A 25,626-nucleotide genomic window follows, 5' to 3' on the forward strand; every position below is an offset into this window, starting at 1 on the left:
TTGGTCTTGTTTTCTTGTAAGAAATGCTGTATAGCTAAGTCCACACTTTAAAGCAAAAATATATATATTTTTAAATACGCGTAATCTATAAATAATCTAAATAAAAAGTAAGTTATCTCAAGACATTCGTTCACGTCTATCTCCCTATTCCTACTGGAGAACAAATGCCCTAGCAAGACATTAACACTTACTCGCTTTTATCAATGTTTGCAATAACAGCATAAAATTCGTCCGTGGCCTTTTGGAAAACCTCGACTGCTGCCGCAAATCCATCTGGAAAATAGAAAATGTCTTGTTAAGTCCATATGTAACAAAAATGGTCTACTATCTGATTAATAAGGAAAATATCCCTAAAATGTTTATTTTAACAAAATATGGGGTATTTATAATAGGAACCTAGCGAAATCTGTCGAAACCGACTGTCAGAAAAAGAGTACTACTAGTTTCTGCCAGTCTTAGATTATAAACAAATGAGTTTGCTACACATTTAATCATTAAATAATTTGAGCAGATCACATTAAATGTACAATACAAAATACATAGCTATATAAGTTTACATTGTTGTTTTCAAGGAAAGTCAAAATCTCTATCTTGTTCAATCACGAACTACTGGTAAAAGAATAAGACGCACATTTTCTTCAAGTACTGTGTTTGTAACTTGGCAGGAAAGGAAAATGTAGACTTAGTTGTTACACTTCTTCAACTACGTAATTCAAAATGTGGTATACGTAGGATGATATGATATTTGTATGCATTAGTCGTCTACGCTTATTACATAGTCTGCACTCCCTATGCGTAGATATAGACTATCGTTATTTAAGTGGAGATAAAAATTGCCGGCTTCTGCCAGTAAATCATTACTAACACTTCCATCTTGCATGTTACTTATAGCGTTGGATATATACTCAAGGACTACTTGGCGATTAGATTTTTCCTTGACTTCTAGTTATCTGAACAGGCATCCAGTACTAGACTGAAAATAAAGGTTCAAAATTGATTGTGAAGATAGTTCTGTATCAATCGAAGACATTGCAGATCAACAGATTATTATCAGAGAAAAACTTAGTATTATTTGTTACTATTTGCAGTAGGTTACACTCAAAATTCTTTCTTTCTTTTTCCTAACACTATGCAGAAGCTTCGTACCCTATACAGGGTGTCTCATAAGTAATAGCGCAAACTTACACAGGTGAAAGTACACGATAATAAAAGCAAAAAAGTATCAGTAAACATGAGTCTGCAAACGAACCGTTTTCGAGATAATTGCGAATGTGTGGTTACAAGCCGCCACTGACTTCATTGTTTCTAAACGTCATCCTAGTTGGTAAAATGCTAATAATACAGTAAGAATAGTCATTGGAGATCTCAAGTGAACATTCTACTTACTGTAACAAACGTTAGTATGTTACATGTTACACTCGTACCTGCTAAAGGAGGTGTTCAAAGTGTCGTCCTTGCATCTGGATACAATACTGTTCGCGATTCTGCATTGAGTTTCGAATTCTTTCAAACACCTCCGGTTCATTTCGGAATTGGTAACAATCATGTGCAATTAAATATATGTACTGATTGTATCCATCCTATTTGATAACAACGCCACTTCTCGGAAATGTTGTGTTTTGTTAACAAAGAACAAAACCCCAGAACGCGCAAGGATTAAAGCACTCGGTGTTTACAAAATGCAATCAATGACGGCTTCTAACCACACATTCGCACACATTATTAGCATTTTACCAACTAGGACGACGTTTACAAATAATGAAGCCAGTGGTTGTTTGCAACCACACATTTGCAATTATCTCGAAAACGGCTCGTTTGCAGACCCATGTTTACTAAGACTTTTTTGCTTCTATTATCGTGTACTTTCACCTGTGTCAGTTTGCGCTATTACTTTTGAGACACCCTGTATACATAAAAGTGTATAGCTGTATACAATTATACTCACAACTTACATATTAATACCGTACTAACAAGATAGAGGCAATGCACAAAAATAAAGCAAATCGCAATTAGATATTCAAATAGCGAACAAAATAGACAACATAGGCAATGAGGTAAATATTCATATTTCAACATCCTACGAGTAACTTGTCTTTGAAATCTGAACAAATTTCTCTCCTTTCTGTATTTTGTGGAAGCTGATTCAAGCCTTGCTAGGAAACAGACTTTCTGGCCCGCCCCTCATATGGAGAGTTTTTGTCTTCTGATTAAGGAAAGGTGAAGGAATGTCCGTTTCAGAATTAGATATGTTCGTCTGTTCAGGTAATCTGAGAAGATGTATAAGTACACGGCTTACCCAAAGTAATGTTCTTCTCGCCCAACTTCGATCCAATGGTCGAGTTCATACTGGCCACACTTCTGTTCAGGAACCCTGCATAGTCTCTTGGTTGGAAAGGAATGATTGCCTCATCCGACAGTTTAAGAGCCAGAAGGCCCCACAACTGAGCCAAAGACTTGTGGAAAAAGAACCCCCTGTCCAGAAGGTCGCTCACCAGATGGTAGGTTTCATAGAGTGTGTGATACAGTGGATATGTCCCAGGCATCTGTAAATATAACAAATATATTTTTATGTCTTATTTCAGATGATATACCGTACATGTTAGTAATTTATTTATTGTGTCCTTATGTAATAAACAGCACTGCTAAATGCTTCTAAAATGTTGTCCAAATATTCACAAACTTCATGCTCTTAATATTGGGAAGGAAATTACCATGGGTTAAGCATGAATGTCTAACTTCCCACATTATGCATGTAGTTTGTATTTATGCTACTCTACAACCGCCGACCTCCGTGGCGGAGTGGTTAGCACCGTGTGTTGCCACTCCAGGGGTCCCGGTCTCGAATTCCGGCATGGGTATGAGTATTCTTTGTGAGTGTCCTGTCATCAATTTCATCATAGCAACACTTCATTCCCATCTTCGCGATTAGCCAAAAGTGGAAGAAAGCAAAGTAAAATACACCAAATCAATGAATGTCCAATAGTTTCTGAGAAATCGATAGGTAAGGATTAATTTCGATTGTTGTCTGGAAAGAAAATGAATGTGCGAATAAAGAAGATGGGTTATAGATAGTTCACACTTCTTTCGACTTGCCAAACTCGAATCGTTTCGGAGGCGTAGAAGCATTAAAAAGTCCTCTTTTGTATTGCTTTCAGTTCAGTTATTTGGATCACCCGTAGAGAGACGGACTGAATTCATGAAATGTTAAACTACCCATTTGCTAAGTATTCAAGTTCAGAAAAATTTAGATTTCCAAGATATCGGAAGATCACTTTTGAGCGACTGTTCTCACAGCCAGGGCGCGCTTTTTCATTTTCCAGTCAACTTGTGAATGCTGGTTCATTTCTTGCTTTCTGATTGGCTGTTGGAAAGTTACGGTGCTCTGATTGTGGGAATATCTTAATTGCGTTGTACGTTAGGTTAGGTTAGGTTAGGTTAGATTAGAAAGCAGCAAATTTGCGCTGAAAATACGAAATAAGATATTCTCACAATCAGAGCACCGTAACTTTCCAACAGCCAATCAGAGAGCAAGAAATGAACCCGCATTCATAACTTGACTGAAAAAAAAATTCAGTCCTCCAAAATTAGTCTATCAATACTTTATGTTGAATATTAACCTGGGAATACCTCGTACTGATTTCATACTTTCGTTATTTTGACATTCATTGCTGAAGATTATGTGCTATCTTGTTGTATAATGGCACTCACAGCTGAAACGAATGGAACAGATAAGTTGCTTTTATCATTCACAGATTGGACAGTAATCCATCGTCTTTTCATTATCAATCTTGCTAAAGACAGAGGATTCACCAGAGATTCTATCCTATTCTTAAACCACTAATGACAGCATATTCGTCAAATGAATTGACACTGATAGAAAAAAAAAGGACAGTCTTGAACAGATTTCCAGGAAAGAAAGAAGAGGAACAGTGAGGTGTGATGCTTCTTAAACAAAAATAAAGCTTTCAAATGCGTTCCAAGATACGTTTGTCATAAATTCAAACCTAATAATTACTGACGAAGAAAGATGAAGAGGTTTTTTCACGATATGTGGAAATCACCTGGTTGATATTCCGAGAAAACTTCTTCATCAAATTTCCTATATATTAACATACTAATGCAAAATAGCCTGCAACGTGCACACTTATACTATTGATTGATAAATTTGGTTATTTTTAAATCAATTTTCTTCCATGTTTGGCTAATCGTGACGATGAGGATGAATAGTGATCAGATGAAATGGATGAAGAGAGAGTCAGAACAGGAAAAGACAAACCCCAGAGAGCATTGTACTGGCTGTGAGTCCGGTCGCCAGATCCTCCTTAGCCTGCAGTTTCCATGGTGTACTCTGCGGACGATAGGTTGGCAATTGCACGCATTCCATAAAGGCCAACCCTTACACCTCTCTATACTTATTTGTCTGGTGTATGATGACAAATATGTACATTACCTCATCCTCAGTGATTTTCCGATAAGTCATCCCCATCCCACTCACACCATGAGTAGTGACGTTTGGGGCTTCCGGCGTTAGCACAGGGATTTCGCGGGCTTCCACTGTTAATTCAGGAGTCTCAAGTAGAATGAGCATGCAAAGTTTCGTCTTCGTGGGCATATTAAGGGAGATTTTATTGCAAAATTCTAGCTACATATTGAACACACCTTGTATCATGTTTGAAACATAAAATGCTGTTAATTAAAATGGAAACATTTTCATGCTATTTTTATTTATTTTAATTCAATAAATTCCTTGTAATTTCGTGTACATTTTTCTGTAGGAAAAAAAAACTTGAATTATGAGTGAGAAGCGACAGTGGACTGACCGAAAAGATATACTAGTCATATTTTTTGGGGGAATTCTAATTTACCAACTCTGATATTTATAGATTATATATTGATTGATTGATTGAGTTGGTGTTTTAAGTCCGCTTTATGCACAGTAAGGCTAATCGGGACTGGACCTACAGTTTAAAGTGGGATCCGAACCACTATGTGCCTCCACCGGGCATCGAACCCGGGACCCCGGGACGAAGCTACCACTGCGCCATCGGGGAGACATATAGATTATATATAACATTGCTTTAAATTAAATATGTAATGGCTGTAAATCCAAGGTAGTTTCTTGTTATTTCACTGATTCACCATTACCGGGATGTACTCTGTCAAATCGCAAAATAATAACAATTCAAAAAAAGGTAAAGGAAGAAGAACTAAACTACGTGTCGCAACAACCCTTTGAGGTTGATGCCCTGACAGAAAAAAAAAAAGCTTACCGCTCACTGATATGGGTTGATTTTTAAAAAAATATTTTAACTTTTGTTATTTTGCGTCGCTTTTGTTCCGCTTTTGACTCATTGCGACGACGAAGATGGATGATGATGCGAAGAAATTGATGGCAGGCCAGAATGCGAACCCGGGACCCCTGCGCTGATCATTCTGCCACGGCGGTCGATATTATGTGTATAGAAAGCTGCCCCTGCACATTGCAACAGGCCGTAGAGGCTGGGTGAACCCCACAACGGCTTCATGCAGGGACAATGCTGAATAACATTTCCGCCTGAAATCACCCACCCCGCGAATCAAACCCGGTTCTTCCACGTAACGGTCAGCCGCCCTGCGACAAAAGAGACCGACAAATGCCTTTATGGACACGTAGATAATGAAATGGTGACTAGATAATATAAATTAACATACAAAATTACAAGCATGAATCTCTACCATGTTTTACTATCGTTGCTATAATTAAATATAATAGTAAACTCACCTCCTTTGAGTTGTAGATCAAATCTAAGCTAGGAATTCCTAGATTCTGTTGAAAGGCCGTATAGTCACTGCCGCTTCCAAGGTTTTCTATCCTAAAATAGACAAAATTATGTGCAGGTCACAATCATTTACAGCGACTACATTATAGAAGATCGACTGAGTATTAAAACCCATTTTAATATTCGAAAATCCGTAGGTTCTTTAATGCTGTATCTTAGCAGAAGGACGAAGGTTATACATTACATTGGTAACTTGCTAAAATTAAAATGCATATGTGCAGATGACGTGTGCGCAACTGATTCATGTAGTGGCAGTACTGCCCTTTGGAGGACTTGAAATGATCACCATTCTTCAAAACTATGCAGATCAAAAGTTAAATTAAATTCTTGGCGTCACATTCATAGTAACACTAAAACTGTACTTTTTGTGTAGTCAATAAACTTTTCTACATTGCTCAACCTTTCGACGCCACTTCACGTGTGTATTTTTTCAAGAGATAAATAAAGAATAAAATTCAATATAATTACAATAAATAAAGATACTGACAGTTGCATTTACAAGGTGTCAATTAACAATATATCAAAAACTTTTGAAGATAGTTCAAATTCATGGAAAAATATCGAAGTTAAAATTTATTTTAGAGAAATTTTACAAAACGTAACACAATTGGACTATACTTATTAACACGTGTTATGTAGATAAATCAATTACGAAATAACTGTGAATTTGAGGCATTCAGAAGAGTCGAATTACCTTGTTTAAACAAATCTTATTTTTACTTTTTGATTAAACTTTCCATGGTGAAACTAAACTAATCGTAAATAGTTGATTTAAAAACGGCACATTATATGTCAAAAGTATTTTTGTGCGACTTGCAATTATTTCTAAGAATGTTTTACAATATAGTTATATTTTGTACTGGTATTATTCCAATTTTTATAGTTCGTAAAACAAATAGGTGTCATGCGATGAGCGTACGTGAATCGAGCGCACAAAGGAAATTTCATACATCGAGCGCACACTTTCTGAATGACCTTTAAACGACCGTATATCGAGTGCACACATATTTTTCTACCTTTTATGATTAAATGTCCACCTTCCTTCACATTTTTTTCCAGACTTGGACAATGTGTAATCTAATACAAAATGGTGGTTTAAAGTTTGTTGTCTATTACAGGGGTTCCCAAACTTTTTCGTTTTTCGGCGCCCTTAGTGTTTAAAGATTTTCTGCGGTGTCCAAGTCAGGCCTATCTAACACTTGCAACGCTCAGTTAGTGTTGTTAGGTTGCTTGCCTTAAGATAAAAAATAAACACATATTTCAAATTCAGTAAAAATATTGGAACATTTCGCGGCGCCCCAGGGCCACTTTGGGAGTCACTGGTCTACTCGCAACGGCTTTCTGAGATTTTTTAGAATTAATACTTTTTAATTCAGCAGTCAGCTTCGTCAAAACTTTTCACAATAATATATTTTCAATCGGCAATAGCCTCGTCACATAAGGTTAATGGCTTTCAATCAAACTTGGTCACATACAACCAGTGTTGGCGATTAGGGGGGCGAGGAGGGCAGTTGCCCTCCCCCCTTGCTCCACTATTTGCTACTTCTGCTCCCGCGCTATGCTAAACCTTATCTACCAAGGGAAAGTAAATTGTCCGTGCCCCTTCCCCAGATTTGGTACCCAATCGCCGCCACTGCATACGATAGAGCTCTCAGGCAGCGAAGCAGGTCGTCAGTATAGTTGACACGCTAGCTACGTTAACGTTAAGTTGCAAAGTACGGCAACAGCGTATCCGCAGTCATGTGACTGAGACTCCACGTGGAGTAGACGAGCAGAAGGACAGCTGCGCCCATTGGCTGAAGGTTGAGTGTGATTGGACGAAAACAACTCGCCCGTGTTTATCCCCACCCACGTTCGTGGCGGCAGCTCTCTTAAGATCTTGGACGTTAACCAAGTAAACGCGTCATCTATAACAGCATGTTTTTCTAGAATGGCTTGTATGTGTCTGTCCGTTACTTGCTTCTCCTCTTCCTGCCTTGGATTTCCATGTCTTGAGCATTTATTTCCACTATCCATAGTTATGTCGAACATAAGGAAGCTCGTAGTCACAGCATCTCCTCATTGAAAGAAATTTCATAACTGTCGGCCGGATTTTGCGTAGTTCCTAGTGCTTTTCTGCGTTTCTAGCACAGATTGCCTCTCACGTTCTCGTATCTAGGAACTTCGTCAACAATTCGTATCCCCTGTTGAATAGTTTACTAAACTTTTGCTTGCACATGGCGTTGACTGGCGTCGAAAAGTTCTCTCTGGCTCCTTTCCTGCACTTATACTTGACTTTCTCTACTTCCAACTCAGCAACGTTTGGTGTTGGTTTGTTAATGAGGTGTCGATTCCAAAACATCATTGTTCGATGACATTTTCACTGAACCCTTGCACTTGAGTTGCAGTTCCTTCACACACCGCCAGTTGACGGCCAACACGGTACCGATATCCGTCGAGCAGAAGACTAGGTTTACTTTTGTAAGTGGTAATTACTTCCATTTAAAAAAAAAACTATATAAAAACAAAGTACTCTGAACCAACACTTTCTCACTACATATACTTTGCAAAGAATGAACCCACTTTACAAATTTCATTCTCCTCCTTGCCTGCACCTTGGATATGTTAGGGTGACTCAGATATGTGCATTGGATAAACGGCTTCTCTTCTGTGTCCGCTCCAAATACCGTGCGCTCGACGCACCTATTCAACAAATAAGTCAATTCACTTTTCTGGGTGTGAATCACTAAAGATAATTAAACACCTTTTTCATGAAGTGAAACCTAATCTATTTAAAGATAATTACGAGGACTATGTTTTTTCAACCTCCGATGGCGCCGCCAGGTGGCCCGTGAAGCGCTAGAAAGCGAGGTGTCACGCAGCGTGATTGGTGTCTCCCCTGCAACTACCACCACCACTGCCAAAGCCAACATCTGGCCAACGCTTCAGTTAAAGCTGAACGACGGGTGTATAGAGATGTATGCTACAATCAACTCTCCTGCCAAGTGCGACGACTACAATCATACTGTGAGACATTGCACAGACTACGCAGAGCCATCCACAACAAACGGAGAGGCATGCTGTCTTCAGGCATTGTCTTGTTTCATGACAATACCCATCAACCCAAGACCTTCTTCAACGATTCCACTGGGAAGTGTTTGTTCACCCTCCCTACATCCGAGTCACTTCCACCTTTTCCCGGTGATGAAGAAGTGGTTGTGAGGACGGCGCTTTCATACCAATGAGGAGCTTCGGGGCACCGTGCAGAGGTGGCTCAACAGACAGGCGGCACCTTTGTTTGCAGAGAGTGTTGGATAAATGTCTGAATCTTCTTGGTGATTACTTGAAAAGTAGATGATACGTGTACGTAACATTTGTCAATAAACCCATATTGCTATTCACTGTGGTTTTGATTTCATGCCCTGTCGAAGGTTGAGAAAAAAATATCCCTCGTATATTCATGAACAATGTTTTACATTTAAGTTAGTCAATTAATAGTCAGTATGATTTATTCATTTGAAGGGGTGAACCTTTCGGAACGCACCCAAAACTCAACCTCTCTTCCACATAGTATCTACATCCTGGACTGGATTTTACAGACTAACGAGGCTCTGGCGTTTGGACTCAGTGAGTACAATCCTCTATGGGACTTGTGTTGTGTGCTGTTCATATGCCTGTTCTTTCGTCAGTTTCAACTTATCATCACTCATCCTCATCTTTGCGATTTGCCAAAAGCGGTAGAAAAGCGAAGTAAAAATAAATAAATCAATCAAACATTGCAAGTTCGAAAGTAACTGCAGCAGTTCTAACGAAATTATCGATTGATTGACTTGGTTCATTTTACTTCACTTTTCTGCCACTTTTGGCTAATCGCGAAGATGAGGATGAGTGATGATATGATGAAGGGACGCTCACAAAGAACATCCATGCCCAGGTCGGGATTCGAACCCGTCGTGCTATTCACCGCGGAGGCCGGCTACTAGTGAAATTAATCTCACTTTGAAGCAAAATCTACACGATATATCTTATTACTTATTGCCTTTACTTATGAAAACTTAAACTTAGGACTTATTACTTAGGAAAACAAAAATAATATATAGGCCTGATTTATAATTACTTTGGCTTGGATGAGTTGTAATTAGAGGGAGAAGTATGCAGCCAAGTGTCGAAAACAGTTGCCCTTCCTTCCGCTACCTCGTCGGGGTTTGGGTTCGGAACCCGCTTGGCCGAATCGTAGAGCAGCTGATACATAAGAGGGTTAGACGCAGGACCCAGGGTATAGTTGCCTGTAATAGAGAAAAGAGATTTAAGGGAATGAGTCCAACCACGATGACTGCGTGATTGAAAAGAAATCTAATGGTAAGTCTTCTCCGTTCATATCAATGCTTCAGAAACCACTAGTGCTACAGAGATTAAATCAGATACACCAAATAATATCTCATATGATATAAATTATCAGATCCATATGTATACATGTATATGTGGTGGACCTGGGATAATATCATCGTGAAGTCCCTCCTCTTCCATATAAAATTTCAACTATAGCTTTCAGGCCAAATTAAGTCAAATGGGAAGTTATATTCTCGATGTTTTAACCACATTTCAATATCTCTTTTACTTATTTTGTGGCATTTTCAAATAAATTTTGCCCGATAGTGGAGCTCCTTTTGAGATGAACATGGGATTCGAGAGCGGGAGTCGAACCGGTTCGTCTACCCTCCTCCTGGAAATTTGCATTGTTCATTTGAAATTGAAAAGTACCGAAAACTTATTTTTAGCATTCAAACAAAATAACAAAGTATTCTTAATTGTTTAAATAAGTAATAATCAAATTAAACCCAGTTAAAACATGGCATTAGCGTTAAGTAGTGTCAATTATTACTCTTATGCACGCCAGTAGTGAAAATAAATTTAGTACTTTCTCCTCATCTTTATCTAAGTCAAAATCTTAATTTTCTTACAGTTTGATTTTAGAATTTAACTTAGAATACTATTGATTTGTGTTCCTTTTGGTATCAAAGTTAGATTTTAAGAAATTAATATTCAATTTTAGCATATATAACACACAGGTAAAAAAAAAAAAAAGATACTGCAAGCGAGGTTGACTTTAATGGAAACCTGTTACTAAATAGTTTTCTGGGGAACTATTGGCGAACATCTATCAGCTTAAGAGAGTAGTACACCAACTAAAGGCACGGCCATGAAAATAGGCGGCTGGACAGAATTGCGCTGGTGCCACATATGAAAACAAAGCGAGAGAAGGACAAAAGTCGCTGGTTACCGCGCACTGCGTGGCAACGTCAACCGGGCTTCGTTGCCTAGTTCAAGCGTCAGACCGACCTCTCTCCTGGACAGTTTTATGTCATCCCTGACCTTTTGAGCTAATACTGTCAGTTTGTATCACATGGATTACAAAGACCAACTCTACAACGAGATCTTTCATTCTCTTAAACTTTCGAACATACGGGGTTGTGCTCCGACGTGGCGACAGCGCGAACTTCTGCCCCCGCCTAATTTCATGGCTGTGCGTTTAGTCATATCCTCATCTGGTATCATCACAAATCGCTCCATGGAGTTACCTCACTCGAATTATCTACGAAACGAATGGATGATTTACAGAAAGAAAGATGTTACCAATGTTTTTTATACATACAGCTGTGAATATTTGGGGAACGGGAAGTAAAAAGGAGTTACATTGGGTGAGAGGGACCGACTGCTGGCCTCCCTCCCACGCGAGCCACCAGGGGGGCGTGGAGATCTGCAGCCAGATTAGGGGGACGGGTGGTCAGACCGACCAACCCCCCGCTGTTGTAGGACGTCGCGACCGGATTACGCTCACTCACTCGGAGATCCCCAATTTCCTCACGATGGTGGGTTGCCACCGGCCCTACACACAGGCCGAAAATTCCTGGAGACTGAACCCGGGATCGAACCCATGCCGTTCCGCAACCGCCGATAATATGAACCACAAATACTATTCGATGTGTACTCTATTCGTAAAATGCTTAGCACCTGTCCGGGTGAGTACAGCCATTGTATATGAAGAGAAATATGTATGTACTTATGACTAACAACGTGGTCTCAACAGGATAGGAATTCACAGTAAGTACACAAACATTTCTTTCGTGCGTACGTTACTCTACGTACAGTCAAATCTGTAAAAAACACTTACCATCCATGACCAGGTCGATGTTGAGATAGGCAACGGCTCTGGCCTCTAGAACTTTCTTCATCTCCTCCGCCCACTCCACAGAACCAATGAGGCTGTATTCCTCTGCTCCCCAACTGCACAGCACCAAACTCCGTCGTGGTCTCCAACCTTAAATATAAATAAAAAATTACGTCCCCTCTTCAATATTTATATCAGAAATCCATCAGCTTCATCATCTCGTTTCAGTTTTGTTTTAGATTCACTTTATGTAGGCTAATCGGGACTGGAGCTACAGTTTAAATTGGGATCCGAACTACCATGTGCCTACATCGGACACCGAACCTCTTGAATTCAAGCTTTACAAGATACCCTCACAGATAAATTATTCGTATGAGAACCAGAGAACCTAACTCCAAAAATGCTGTTTTCGGTATGGTTTAACATATCAACTCTGAAGAACTCTATTAATTTATTTATTTATTTATTTATAAACGTATCTCCACTTCACATCCTTAGCAGTAAAGTGGAGTCTTTTTAAAAAATCAGACATACGTATTTCCTAATAATACATTACTTCCTCTCTCCTGTAAGTTTGATAAATTGGAGTTACGTTCGTCTAGTTACACGACGAATTACATTATTGCCAAATGCATATATCAACCGTCTCAAAGTGTTGAGAAGAATATATTTCTATCAGTTGAAGGAACAATACAGTATCAAAACTGTCCAAAATAGATTCAGAAGATGTTGATTGTTTTAACTCGGATAGAAAGGAAGTTCAGTTTACCTGTCGATGCTTTGATTTCTCCCAATACACGAGCGATTTCCATCAACAGGGCGGTTCCACTGGTAGGATCAATTGCTCCTAAGATCCATGCATCCCTGTGGTTTCCCAATAACACATATCTATCTGTGAAGGAAAAAAAATCTTAGGTACCTTCTGTGACGTACATAGCCTTTGAACATATCCGTAAGGAATGCATGTGAGTGACATAGGCATAAAAGAAACAATAAATCACCCATACGAGATATGTGGGCTCTTTCCCAAACGTTTTCGGTATTTGTGTTAGTGGATGGAAATAGCGAAATGTGAGCTCAAGGTAAAGACCCTCCCTCCATTTCTAGTTTCTTTTATCTCTCTCAGCTTGTCCTCTTTTTCCTATTGGAAAATTGTCTATGGGTGCCAATTGATGTTAAGTTTATAAAAGTTGATCAGTTTTGTGTGATACCTAAGAATCAATAATAATAGTTCCTGAGAGAGAGAAAAAAAAGAAAAAGCAAATAAATAAAGCGAAGGAAAGAAATGAAAAGCAGAGAAATAAAGCGATAGAAAGAAAGAGAAAGCAGAAAACTCGAGGGTCGACAGAAAAAGAAATGATTTAATAGGAAGTAAGCATAAATAAAGACCGGGGAACAGAAGATCGAAAGATAGAAAGAAAATACAATAAAAGAGAAAAGAGTTACAAATAACAGATAGGAGGGATGAATAAATAGACAATTTTTTCACGTTCCTTGATCCTCCCTGATTATGCCCATGCTACCTCAGCAACACCATACATTCAATAAATTAAGAGGACTTAACTTATGGATAAAATTCTCAAAAGTTTATTCATTTGTCATTCACTTACCTGGTTCTTCTTCGCCTTTCATAATTGCAATGGCGTTGTTTACAACTGCCATCTTGTTTGCGGTCCTTACTTCTAGTTTAAGCGTCCATTTCCTGTTAGAAAATCCTGGTCCGATAGCGTAGGAGACGTTCAAACCACCCTTCCAGTTATCTGGAGATTCGTTATCCGTAGATATGTACCTGAAAGATATTTAAATAATTCACATCAATTACGAATTCATGACATTTTTTGTCATACGTAGAGGCACTAACAGTAAGTAATGTACAATTTATCAAGGAATAGAGTTTTCCAATTAATTACGATGACTAGAAAGTTGAAAAGCAAGTTAATTTCTATTTGTTGTGCATTCTCAGTATAGAACTACAATTTTCCCCCTCAGACAGAGGCGGTTTAAGATCAAATATTCAGTATAATTTTATTTGTTATTGCGAGCACGTGCACAGTGGTGAGAGTCATTTCAGAAAAATATTTTTAAAAACATGAAAGTAGAATCCCACTAGAAAAATAAAGACAAAAAATTAAAATAAAAAGACTTTAAATGTAAGTGAATGTTGGAAAGTGACTAAGTAAATAAGCTACTACGTGTGTTCTGTAAATAGAGATTAAAGATAACACTTAATATAATTTGCATATCGGTTAACGAATGATGAATTATGGAAAATTATTGAAACAGAAATGGCGAAATGAGCAAAAATAAATTGAAATTTGTAGCAATAACAGAACATAAATTATGTAGAAGCATTGGCACAGATTTCCATGTGCTTAGAAACGTTCATCGGATTTGTCTTTTCATTGTCATTGTCACGGGATTACACGGCGAAAGCACAAAACGAGTCACAAAAACTTCTGACGTCAACTTCACACATTAGATTTCTATGGTAGTTACACTCAAAAACTGCTGCACCAACACAGCGATTCAGCACACCTTTAGTGTAAGGGCGAACTTTTTTTTCCACAATTCACAACCCCGTAATGAAAAATAGAATTTCCTCTCAATCTTAAGCTCTAGCAACCACAAGTGGTTCCTAGAGAGAGAGCATGTCATGACAATTTGGAATTAGAGTTAGCATAAATAAAAGAGCAAGAAAGCGAGTTACCAGAACTTAAGAAATAGATTCAAGAGTGGGCGAAATGAATCAAGGCACGGAGAACTATCACAATTATTGACAGGGTGCTTGATGGTAATTTCTATCCACATAGGATGTGATATTTATATCGTTGTACTTACCTGAGAATATTTTCAACATCTGCATAACCTATAGGCTGGCACGGGATTTTGGGAAGATAGGACTCGTTCTCAGGCTGCCTGTAAGCCGTGTCTGAAATGAAGGAAATAATGTTACAAATTTCAGTGGTTTTTGTATGGAGTTGGTTCAAATACGTATAAACGAAAACTGCCTTATCTAACCACTATTGAATCTATGGCTCTATACGTGTTCACATTTTTAACGAGAGTGTCTTCCTCAACAGGTGTAGGTTAGTTTTGTTCAACGACAAATTATCAAATTTCTCTCAAATGAAGGGATTAAGATTTCTGAAATTTTGATCAGACTCCGAACACGAATTGGGAAGATTTGATTTTTCTTAAATTAGCATCGCCTTTCTGCGAATTTTGGCAGAAAGAGGTACTTTTATACTATGCAGCACATCATTACCTGCTATCAATTATTATATATATCTTTTTAGTTTACGGTTCTTACAAACACATAAACACAATTTTGAATGTAAACTGCAAGATAAATTATTATATAATGCACGCAATTTTTTATGCAATGTTATCACTCCTTCTATGATTGTAATAGTTTTCCATTTGTTTATTGGTCTTCTTTTATACATTCTTATCAGTCTCATCACTCATTCAAAGCTAAAAATCCTTCAACTATTGCCTTTTCATTTACAATGACACTACTCTTTCAATGCTTACAATATTTATCTTATTCCCTATTGGTCCTCTTTTCATTGCAGTTTCAATATAACTCCCTCTTGTATGTATTTTCCCATCTCTTAGATTCATTTAACAGTACTCACCCACAGCTGGATAGTGAGGGGTGAGAGGGTCGCCGTTGAACATGAGCAGCGTTCCACTCTGAACGCCTCTGTTGGGGAGGTAGACCGTGTCTGGGTACACAGAGTTCTGTCCATTCGGTGCGAAGTCTCCCGGATCAGAAAACAGGATCACCCCAGTCGCTCCGCACTTCTCCGCGAACTCCACCTGTATAAAATATTACATATACTACAATCTACTCGTACGTGCACACACACACACGCATACATACATATTATTATTACTATTATTAATAATAATAATATTAGTGCACATAAGGAAAAATTGAAAGAGAGGAAAACTGTTTAAAATATGTGTTTCAGTGTAAAGTGCTTGAATTTTTAGCGTGCACCCACCGTTGAGGTTGTACTACATACAATCCTAAATGGTAGACGAAAATGTCATGCTTCATCTGGAATACCGTATGCAATTGCAATACTGTACTGTACTGGATAAATTAAGAATTTATGGCAATTATTACAGATAATGTGAGAAAAGTAAACAAAACTTGAACACGTGGCACGTACAGCCTTCACACACACCCTTTCCCAAGACCACTAGAAATGGTAGCACAAATGGCAATCTGTTCTACTTAATTGTAGATTCGTAAAATTACAAACTGACTGCATTGACTCAGCACTGCAACGTTCATGTCCCGTAAAACTACTGGTTTAAAAAATATATATTCAGTGTGGTGTGGATAGTTTTTCAGATTTAAAGCATTTCTGTTACCTGAATTATCAACCTACTGGAAATAGCTGTGTTTGGAATGTTTTCATATTCTTAAAACGTTAGGGACGGAAACAGTTCTCACTTGCAGCCCCCACTCCCAAATCCGTCTTAAGTTAGAAAATGTTTCTGTAATTTAATTATAAGCTGAAACAGTTTTCCCATCATCTAAAGACCAATATGCAACTTTGAACTTTGTAAACACAGAAACACCCACACAGATGACTCTAGGAAATTTTTAATGCACTTTTTTAAACTTTACCTCAAACAGAAAAAAAGGAAAATGCTACTTACGATATTTCCCCTGTATATCTTCCCATATCTTGCGAGCACTATGGTTCCATTGCACGAAATTCCCCTGTCCTCGAGATACTTGAAGTCTTCCTCTGTGCCATAGTTTACATACAGTGGTTCGCCCTGAAGCAAGACGTTGGAAAGAATACACTGTTTAGGGTAAAGTCATGGATCACGAGAAGAAAAGAGCCAGTTTCATGAGAAAGATAGTGAAACTACATTTTCAAAAACTCAATGCCTTTTCTGAGGTTAAAGAAGTCCTTAGCCTACGTAGGGTATAATACTACTACGCATAGTCCCGTCTCAAACTCAATTTCTCAAGCCGTATTCTCTCCTTGCAAGACGAAATGGTTTGTCTTTCCTTAATGAGCTTCTTACAGATCTTATAATTCCACTGACATTACATACTAAAAATGCTTTAGAAAAACATATCACCCATTTGTAATAAATAAAACAATTTTAACTCTGTGAGCATTTTGGAGAGGGAAAAAAATCAGAATGAGTTCTCCAAAACACCAAATGGGATTATTGGAGAAAATAACAACATATTATTTCCAATTGTCTTACAAAAGGTTCTACTCAATGACACTTACAGAAAAATCCACTGTCGTTCGCCGACGAAATAGGGTCCAAATTTACTACGCGTAGGGACATTATCCACAGTTAGCAACACTGATCTGGACTATGATCCTTTTCATTCTTTATCCACTACTATCGCAGTGCAAAATACTTTCCTGAAAAGACTGAAGAAAGCAAGGTCTCTCGTTTCATTGACACTGTTTTTAAAATAAAACTTGCACAAGGTAAACTCGTGTGTTATCTTGTATTGTTCAAAATTGCATTATCTTCTCGGAAGTGCAAAAGGACATTCGTACAGAAATAGACCTTCTGCTGTCATGGCTGGTTTACATTTTTAAAAAAATATATTGTGATAACATACACTAACATGAACAATAAAATAAGCAGAGCCTTATGGAAGATTTGAGTTGGGTGCCATACCTCGTCCTTAATACCTCCTACGCACAAGATTTGTTTATTTGTTTTATAGGTAGTATTTGTATTTTGCCCAAGCGACAGAAGCTTTCCCAGAAGGGGTCGGTTAAATCGTTTAAAGCAGTCTCTCATAGTCTTACACTTTGCCATCATTTCCTGCATTAGAATTTCTTCTTAGAAAGCAAAGCATAAACCCTTTCCTCAACTAAGGACGACAGAAGTAAAATACACCAAAAAAGTTGGAACTAAAGCCTTGTTCAAATTCGGCTACCCTGACCTTACTTGTAGCAAACCCCAGTTTGCACTTGTTTTTAATAATTCTGGCTTATCGAATTTGTACGAGATACAGACACATACAGACACATACAGACCAAAACATTAGCAACCTACAGAAATGTAGAGTTCTGCACTGATTTTCTCAATAACACATTGAAACGAGATAGGCAATAAGTGTTGCCCATCTCAAAACTTACGAAATAACTAGTGATTATGACCACATATACTCAATCCCCGGAATTTGTGGAGCAAGGCCGCGCAGAAAAGGGGAGGATCGAGTGGGCAGAGCAAAGCGGTACACACAACTCGAAGGCTGGTAACAGCAGACGCTTTCCCCTCTCCAAGCAATCCCGTTCCCTCGCATGTATTCATTGGTGGTGTCTCTACTTGAGCAGAAACTTGTTTTCGCTCGCTTGCTGGCCTCCCAGATGGCGCAGTGGCAGCGTCGTCGTCTTGCAATCAAGGAGTTCCGGGTTCGATAACCGGTGGAGGCACATAGTGGTTCGGATCCCACTTTAAACTGTAGCTCCAGTCCCGATTAGCCTTACTGTGCATAAAGTGGACTTAAAACACCAACTCGTTCTCTTGCTCCAAAGATAGTCGGGACAGAGTGTAAGCATCCCACACAATGAACACATGTGTACGCTACCTCCACGATTCCAGTGCCGGAGTAAGCGTTGAACGTAGGCGATACCGTGGGACTGGCCTCCTCAGGTGCATACAAAGGCGGCTGAGTTCCGTTGCTCTCCGACACGACAACGCCGGCCTCATCAAACACCGTAACCTGAAAGAGAAGGGGAATCCTGTGTTAGAAAACAAATTAACTGCATTGGAAGTAATCATTTACAACTAGTTTAACTATTTTCCTGTAGTTTACGGTTATTACAAGCATAAGAAAACAGTTTTTTGTTGTGACGTTTCAGGAGAACACACGCTCCCTTCATCAGACATTTATTTTCATTTTGACTAAAGATACAGTTATAACAATGATTAGCAATTTTTTAAACAAAATGAATCCGTTATATAATGGATGTTGTCAATGTTACATTGTTGTAATATAGCAACTTTGTGAAAAGAAGCAGTATGTTTTTCTTTTTGTTTAAAAAATTGCTAACCATTGTTATAAATGTATCTTTAGTCAAGAAAATAAATGTCTGATGAAGGGAGCGTGTGTTCTCCTGAAACGTCACAACGAAAAACTGTGTAATAACCGTAAACTACAGGAAAATAATTCTACAATGCAAGCAATGCGTACATACAAGAAAAACTAATTTAACTACGATAGAATCTCTTCATCATTCGTTGCCAGGAAAGCCTCAAGACTTACTTTAGTTTAACTACGTTAGTAATGTGTAACTGATATTCATGTAATAACTTTACTTCTGGCACGTAACCTTCTTCATTTTATATATTTTTAATTTGGGTCCATTTGTCATTTATTGTCTCCAGTAGAATTCCCTCTTCCTGCTCTATCTCATTTTCTAATAATGAAAATCTATTCTTTAGCTCTAGATTGAATTGATTTTTTATTTCCTTTATTGTTATTTTGAGTAAATCTTCTCTGTGCTGCTAATATTTTTACTCTTACTTCTGCAACCATAAGGTGGTGATCAGAACCTAACTCTGCACCTCTCTTATCCTGCACGTCAAGTAAGGAAGATTTCCATTTCTTGCTAATTGCAAAATGATCTATCTGATTCTGTGTTCTCAGATCTGGAGAGACCCAAGACACTTTGTTACACTTCTTATGCGGAAAGAATGAACCTCCTATTGCTAAGTTATAATTTGCACACAGTTCCATGAATCTTTCTCCATTGCCATTTAGGTTTCCCATCGCATGTCTCCCCATGATGTGTACCAATATCTTGATTGTTGTTTCTAAGTTGTGCATTCAAATCTCCCATGATCACCACTATGTCTTCCTGGCAGCTCTCTTGCATCTGATCGTAAAGAAGAAGCTACACAATTTTTTTAGGATAAACTGAACAATGGTAATTACCTTGTTGGGATTCTCATCGTCTGGATATGACAGGAGAACATAGTAGGAGTATATCTTCGCAGTGTCAAATCCATTGTCCAGGAAGTGCTGCTGGATCTGTTGGGCTGTCCTCAGGTCCTCTGGAGTACCCGCCAGGTGAGGAAGCCATGTAAGGTTTCTGGAAGAAGAAAATAATACAGAGTAACAATGATCATTGGTGAATAGACTCCTGGGGAGGACAGGAGAATATCAACCCAATATTATCCTAAAAAATCCCCACCAAAAAATTCCCGAGGCGAGAATTTTTGTTATAACAACAAAGATAAGCAATAAATTTTGACTTCAAATATACTTTTCTAAGAATAAAATAATAAAAAAGAATAACAATATATGCACAATAAAAGTTCTGAGTTTGAGTTTTAGTTTTAAGTCCACTTTATGCACAGGAAGGCTGATCGGGACTGGACCTACAGTTTAAAGTGGGATCCACAATAAAAGTAAAAAGAGAATCACACAAATATAAGTATGAAATCAAATTGATTTACAGTAATAGTAAAAGCAAAAATTAACAAAAACACACAATAAAAGCATTTCAACTATATTGTAAATTATAATTTATTGGCATTTTTAATCAGTTGGTAAAGGAGTTAATTTGGACACATATGAAAGTAACAAATTGATTCCTTTATATACATTTAATATTATATATAAATTAAAATATTTAGTGATTTTATTATTTACGTAGTAACATAATAATTATGTATATCCTATACTACTTCATACATATATTTGTGTATATATATATATATATATATATATATATATATATATATATATATTCCCCTTAGCCCCAGTCCTCAATGATTTCACATCCTGAGTTCAACTAGATGATTGTGCAGGATAAATTTCAATCTAAGTTAAGTTCTCCTTATTTGAAGAAGAAGAAAAAACAATTATCACAATACATTTTCTTACCATAAAAGGGACGTAAAAAATATTGGCAAAGGTTGTTTGAAGCACAATTTAGACTCAAATAAGTTAATCGGGACTCCTTCTCTTTCCTCTATGTTTCATTTCCTCTTTTTCAGTCCCTGCCTGTGCTACTATTTATCTCCTCCTACCACTCATTCTCTTTCCTTTATGCCTCCTTTTCACTTCTTCTTTCTGCCTTGCTAATCATCTCTTACTCTTTCTCTTTCCTCTGTCTCTTTCTCATCTCTCTACTTACCTCTTTCTGCCATTATATTTTTTCTATTGCACCATCTTTCCTCTCATCTCCTTGTTTTGTTATTTTTCTCCTTCTCTTTCTCTATGTCTCCTTGGCCCCCCCTGATGGAGCAGTGGTAGCGTCGTCGTCTTGTAGTCAAGGGGTCCCATTGGAGGCACATAGTGGTTACGATTCCACTTTAAACTGTAGGTTCAGTCCCGATTAGCCTTACTGTGCATAAAGTGGACTTAAAACACCAAATCAACCAACCATCTACGTCTCCTTCTTTTCATCTCTGTTTACCTATTTCTGCCATTCGTCCCTCCATTGCTCCATCTTTCCTCTCATCTTCTTCTTTTGTTGTTTATCTTTCTGTTTCCTATATATGTCACCCTTTCCCTTTTCTTCTTGTTCCTTTTCTATCTATCACCTTCAACCCTTGTATCTCTGATCCTTCTCTTTTTCATTCTTGCTCTTCAAACTTTCTATTTTCTTCTTCCTGTCTAACATCTATCTCTTTCTTACCACTTCTTCTGTGGTCATTTGCATCTAAACTTTTAACTCTCTCGATCGCTTCTCATTCATTCCATTTTTTCTCATTACCATATTTTATTTCTCGACATCTCCCTCTAGTTTTCCTACTTCTTATATTTTCGATATCCCTGTTCTACTTTTCAATTCTCTTATCTTTTTACAGATTCAAGGCCAAGGGTAAAACACGTGAAATCGATAGAAAACCTTAAAATAAATAAGTTTCACTATAGAATATTTTTTTATATATTTGTACATCAAACACCGAAATCTATAAAATATAAAAATTCTGGGCCTCTTTATCATCGGAAATATTCGGAAGAGAAATACGCACAAAATCTAGATCTAAATAAACTTTTTATAGATTAATATTTATTGAAATTACATTGTTTATATGCGTAAGAAGACTCTTAGGCTAGCGGTTCCTACTTCAGCACACACACACACATCGCGATGTCCCTTGTTAGATTGCTGGAGGGGACAAAACTCATACAAATGCTCTTTTAGATCTTTGTTGAAAAGTTCACAAAGTTAATGAATCTAATTCAGCAAAAGGAAAAGATTTACCCTTGGCGGGACTCGAACCCGCAATCCCCGGTTTAGGAGACCGATGCCTTATCCATTAGGCCACAAGGGCACGCAACAAGCACTTCATTTTAAATGTTCCTACCAAACTCACTTCTACGATTTTAGTAATGAAGTTTTGCTTCGCTTTTGTAACTTTGATGAAAAGTACCAAAAGCTAAGGAATCTAATTCAGCAAAAGGAAAACATTTACCCTTGGCGGGACTCGAACTCGCAACCTCCGGTTTAGGAGACCGATGCCTTATCCATTTTTTTTTTTTTTTGTTTTATTTTACTATTCTGTTTACATCTATGGATTTTTTTCCTACACGTATACATACAATTACATTACATCCAGATATTTACCAAAATATTGTGACAATCGGACATTTTGTTTATTTGATTGTTTCCATCTAGATCTTTTAATATACAGTGTATATAGGGTGATATTTGGTTCAAACTTTTTGCTATATATATAGTATACTGTATGTGCTATTAGCCACACAATGGCATTTTGTTTCTTCACAGGGAAATATTTGAAGTCTGGTAATATACAAATTTTTGCTTGAAAGCATTGTGACGATATACGACATATTTTGGCAAGGCACATAATGAGAAAGGCCCAAATTTCTGAAATTCCTTTACATGTAGTGAGGCGATGTTCATTTGTATCCACATCTCCACATTTTCTACACTCATTTGTTGGTAGTCTATTTATTTCATTTAGTCGAACATTTGTTGGAACTAGATCATGCATGCACCAGGGTATACCACAAACTTCGTATGTCCGTGTCAAGGAAAGGCTTGTGGAGATTTTGCCATACATTTGACCAAATAACATTAGGAATTTTTTTCCCTATTCGACTCTGCTGCAAAATAAGTTGTCGTTGAAAATGTTCATACAAATATTTTGACAGAGTATTCTCCTTCAAATCCATGGGAAACTCCACATAACTCCATTCTTGTACAAAGATTCGTACATACATAGGGTTCTTTGTTAGTCGAGACAAGTTAGGTGGATTTTGCGGTGGAAACGTATCGGTAAATATACGCAACCACATTGATGTAATCGACCGTTCAATTAAGTACAATTTATAATTCCTAGCTAAAAATAGCGATTTACATTTATTTTCAATATTCCATAGTTCTAGACCACCTGTCATTTGTGTTTGGCACATGATCGGGAAAGGTACCCGAAAAAAATGTCCGTACCACATGAACCATCCCACAGCAGACTTTATTTGTCGGAGATATTGCTGTGTGATTGACAACACTTGAGCGACATAATTTAATTTACTAAAAATAAAAGTGTGTAGGAACCAAACACGCTGAATTAAATTGAGTTGTCTTCCTCTCATTTGATAGCACTGTAACCTGATTTCGCTTACAATTTTCGTCCAGTTTAGATCCTGCGTTCTGGATTCGTTAGTATGAAAAGTAATGCCCAATATTTTGAGTTCGTTTACATATTTTATCCCTATGTCCGGATTGTCTTGCTTCCAGTTGCCAACAGGTAAAGCCTTTGATTTTGTCATGTTAACTTCCGCTCCACTGGCAGAACAATACAAACACATTGCATTTAGTATATTTTGGAGCTGGTTCGTTGTTGTTACACAAGCTGATAAATCGTCTGCGAATGTAAACACTTGCGTTTCAAGGAAAGCACTCGCTGCCGGTGGGGCTCGGCACTGAATATATCGAAGTAGTGGGTCCAAGGTCAAAGCGAAGAGAAGCATACTCAAGGGGCACCCCTGGCGAATGGATCTCGTCACGTATATTGCAGGAGTCACGAATCCATTGATAAGAAGACGGGAGGTTGCCTTTCTATAGAAACTTTGCAAAACAGATATAAAGGCTTCACTGAAGCGATAGGCTCGAAGTACTTCAAACAAATATTGGTGAATTACAAGATCAAAAGCTTTTGTAAAATCAAAGGATAGTATACAAGCTGCGGTTTGTTGCATTTCATAATAATACATTATATCACGTATACCCGCCATCGTAGAAAATATATTTTGAGTTTTACTGACACATGTTTGCCGTGAACTGAGTAAGGAAGATAATATAGGTTTCAGTCTATTAGCCAAAACTTTGGCCATAATCTTATAGTCACAGTTTAACAAAGTAATGGGCCTAAAGTCAGTCACTGCACTCGGACGCGTTTTTTTGGCAATCAGTACAATTATACCTTCATTTTGAAGCACGCATTCGTTTCGAAATGCATCTTGTATTATCTTGACCAATTCATGTTTCATAATATCAAAAAACCGTATATAAAATTGGTAGCCTATGCCATTGTTGCCAGGAGTGCGCTTAACGTTACAAGTACGTAGTGCTTCATACACCTCATCGACAGTGACGTCACTGTCTAACAAAGTTCTGTCTTCGTCCGTCAAAAAATTATTTACCGAGGTGAGCAATTGTTGTACAGCCAATTGATCTACTTCTTTACCAGTATACAAATTATTATAATACTTGTAAAACGCCTGTGATATACCTTGTTGAGTTCTATGTGTATCTCCGCCGGAATCGACAATATTGTTTATCAAAAGAGCTCGCCTTTGTTTTTGTGTGTGTACATAGTGAAATAAAGATGTTCGTTCATCTTGCAAGGATGACGCATGAGTAGTTCTTATCTTTATACCCTCCAAGTGATGCCGTTGCAACGTGAGGATTTGTGCTTTGTATTTTTGTATCTGTGGATAATGTTCGGTGACATCAGGTCGCATACATAACTCATGTAAACATTTGTAATAGAAGTTCAACATTAAGTTCCGGTCACGTGCACTCTCTTTCCCTAGCCATTGAAAATAGGATTTAATTCGAGGTTTTACGTATTTTACCCACCACGTATTGTAATCAGTATAGTGTTTTTGTTGCCGGCACCAATACTTCCATTTTTCTTCAAACATATCATTAACATTAGGCTGTTGAAGTAGGGCAGAGTTCATTTTCCAATAGGACGGACCCCAAACTAATTTAGATTCTTGTAGATTAATACTCATTCTGATTGCTATATGATCTGAAAAAGGTACCGGCAAAGCATCTATTGTCGTCACATATTTTATAGTATGACCAAGTGTATAGAATCTGTCCAGTCTAGAACCTATTTTGTTATTGAAATAGGTAAACACTATATCCTTTCGTTTTTCGGTCCAGATGTCCTTCAGCTGTAAATTGCTGATTAAGGTCGTTAATGCTAAACTATTTTGAAACTTGCCTATACAATCACATGATCGCAGCACTTGATTAAAATCACCACCTAGGATGATACACGAATCATTATTTGGAAGTAAGTATACTATCTCAGCCTGGTAAAATTGTTCTCTTGTCCATCTGTTTTGCTGTCCGGAGGGGCGTAGATATTAACAAAGGTATAACGTTGACTTTGAAAACTAATTCCCCTCCCATCGACTAATTTATTTACATTTTT

The 25,626-nt window shown here is 37.7% G+C and overlaps 1 protein-coding gene and 1 non-coding gene across 4 annotated transcripts in view; both read right to left on the reverse strand.

The window, feature by feature from the left end:
- The window catches only part of LOC146000284 (N-acetylated-alpha-linked acidic dipeptidase 2-like), a 123,973-nt gene that overhangs the window by 2,622 nt on the left and 95,725 nt on the right, over positions 1 to 25,626 (reverse strand). For all 3 annotated transcript variants that reach the window (XM_083137773.1, XM_083137771.1, XM_083137772.1), the window contains exons 3-14: positions 19,913 to 20,069; positions 18,563 to 18,697; positions 16,645 to 16,767; positions 15,606 to 15,789; positions 14,806 to 14,896; positions 13,578 to 13,756; positions 12,737 to 12,859; positions 11,971 to 12,117; positions 9,916 to 10,084; positions 5,762 to 5,852; positions 2,297 to 2,543; positions 192 to 273 (exon numbers count right to left, since the gene is read on the reverse strand). In XM_083137773.1, coding sequence (XP_082993899.1) covers positions 192 to 273; positions 2,297 to 2,543; positions 5,762 to 5,852; positions 9,916 to 10,084; positions 11,971 to 12,117; positions 12,737 to 12,859; positions 13,578 to 13,756; positions 14,806 to 14,896; positions 15,606 to 15,789; positions 16,645 to 16,767; positions 18,563 to 18,697; positions 19,913 to 20,069 — 1,728 coding nt within the window. The remainder of the gene's footprint in view (positions 1 to 191; positions 274 to 2,296; positions 2,544 to 5,761; positions 5,853 to 9,915; positions 10,085 to 11,970; positions 12,118 to 12,736; positions 12,860 to 13,577; positions 13,757 to 14,805; positions 14,897 to 15,605; positions 15,790 to 16,644; positions 16,768 to 18,562; positions 18,698 to 19,912; positions 20,070 to 25,626) is intronic.
- On the reverse strand, positions 22,194 to 22,266 carry TRNAR-CCU (transfer RNA arginine (anticodon CCU)). The gene has a single exon. It is a non-coding gene; the product is annotated as a tRNA-Arg (tRNA).

Source organism: Lepisma saccharinum, chromosome 16 (assembly GCF_977018435.1).
Source record: "Lepisma saccharinum chromosome 16, izLepSacc3.1, whole genome shotgun sequence".
In the NCBI taxonomy this organism is placed as follows: Eukaryota; Metazoa; Arthropoda; class Insecta; order Zygentoma; family Lepismatidae; genus Lepisma; species Lepisma saccharinum.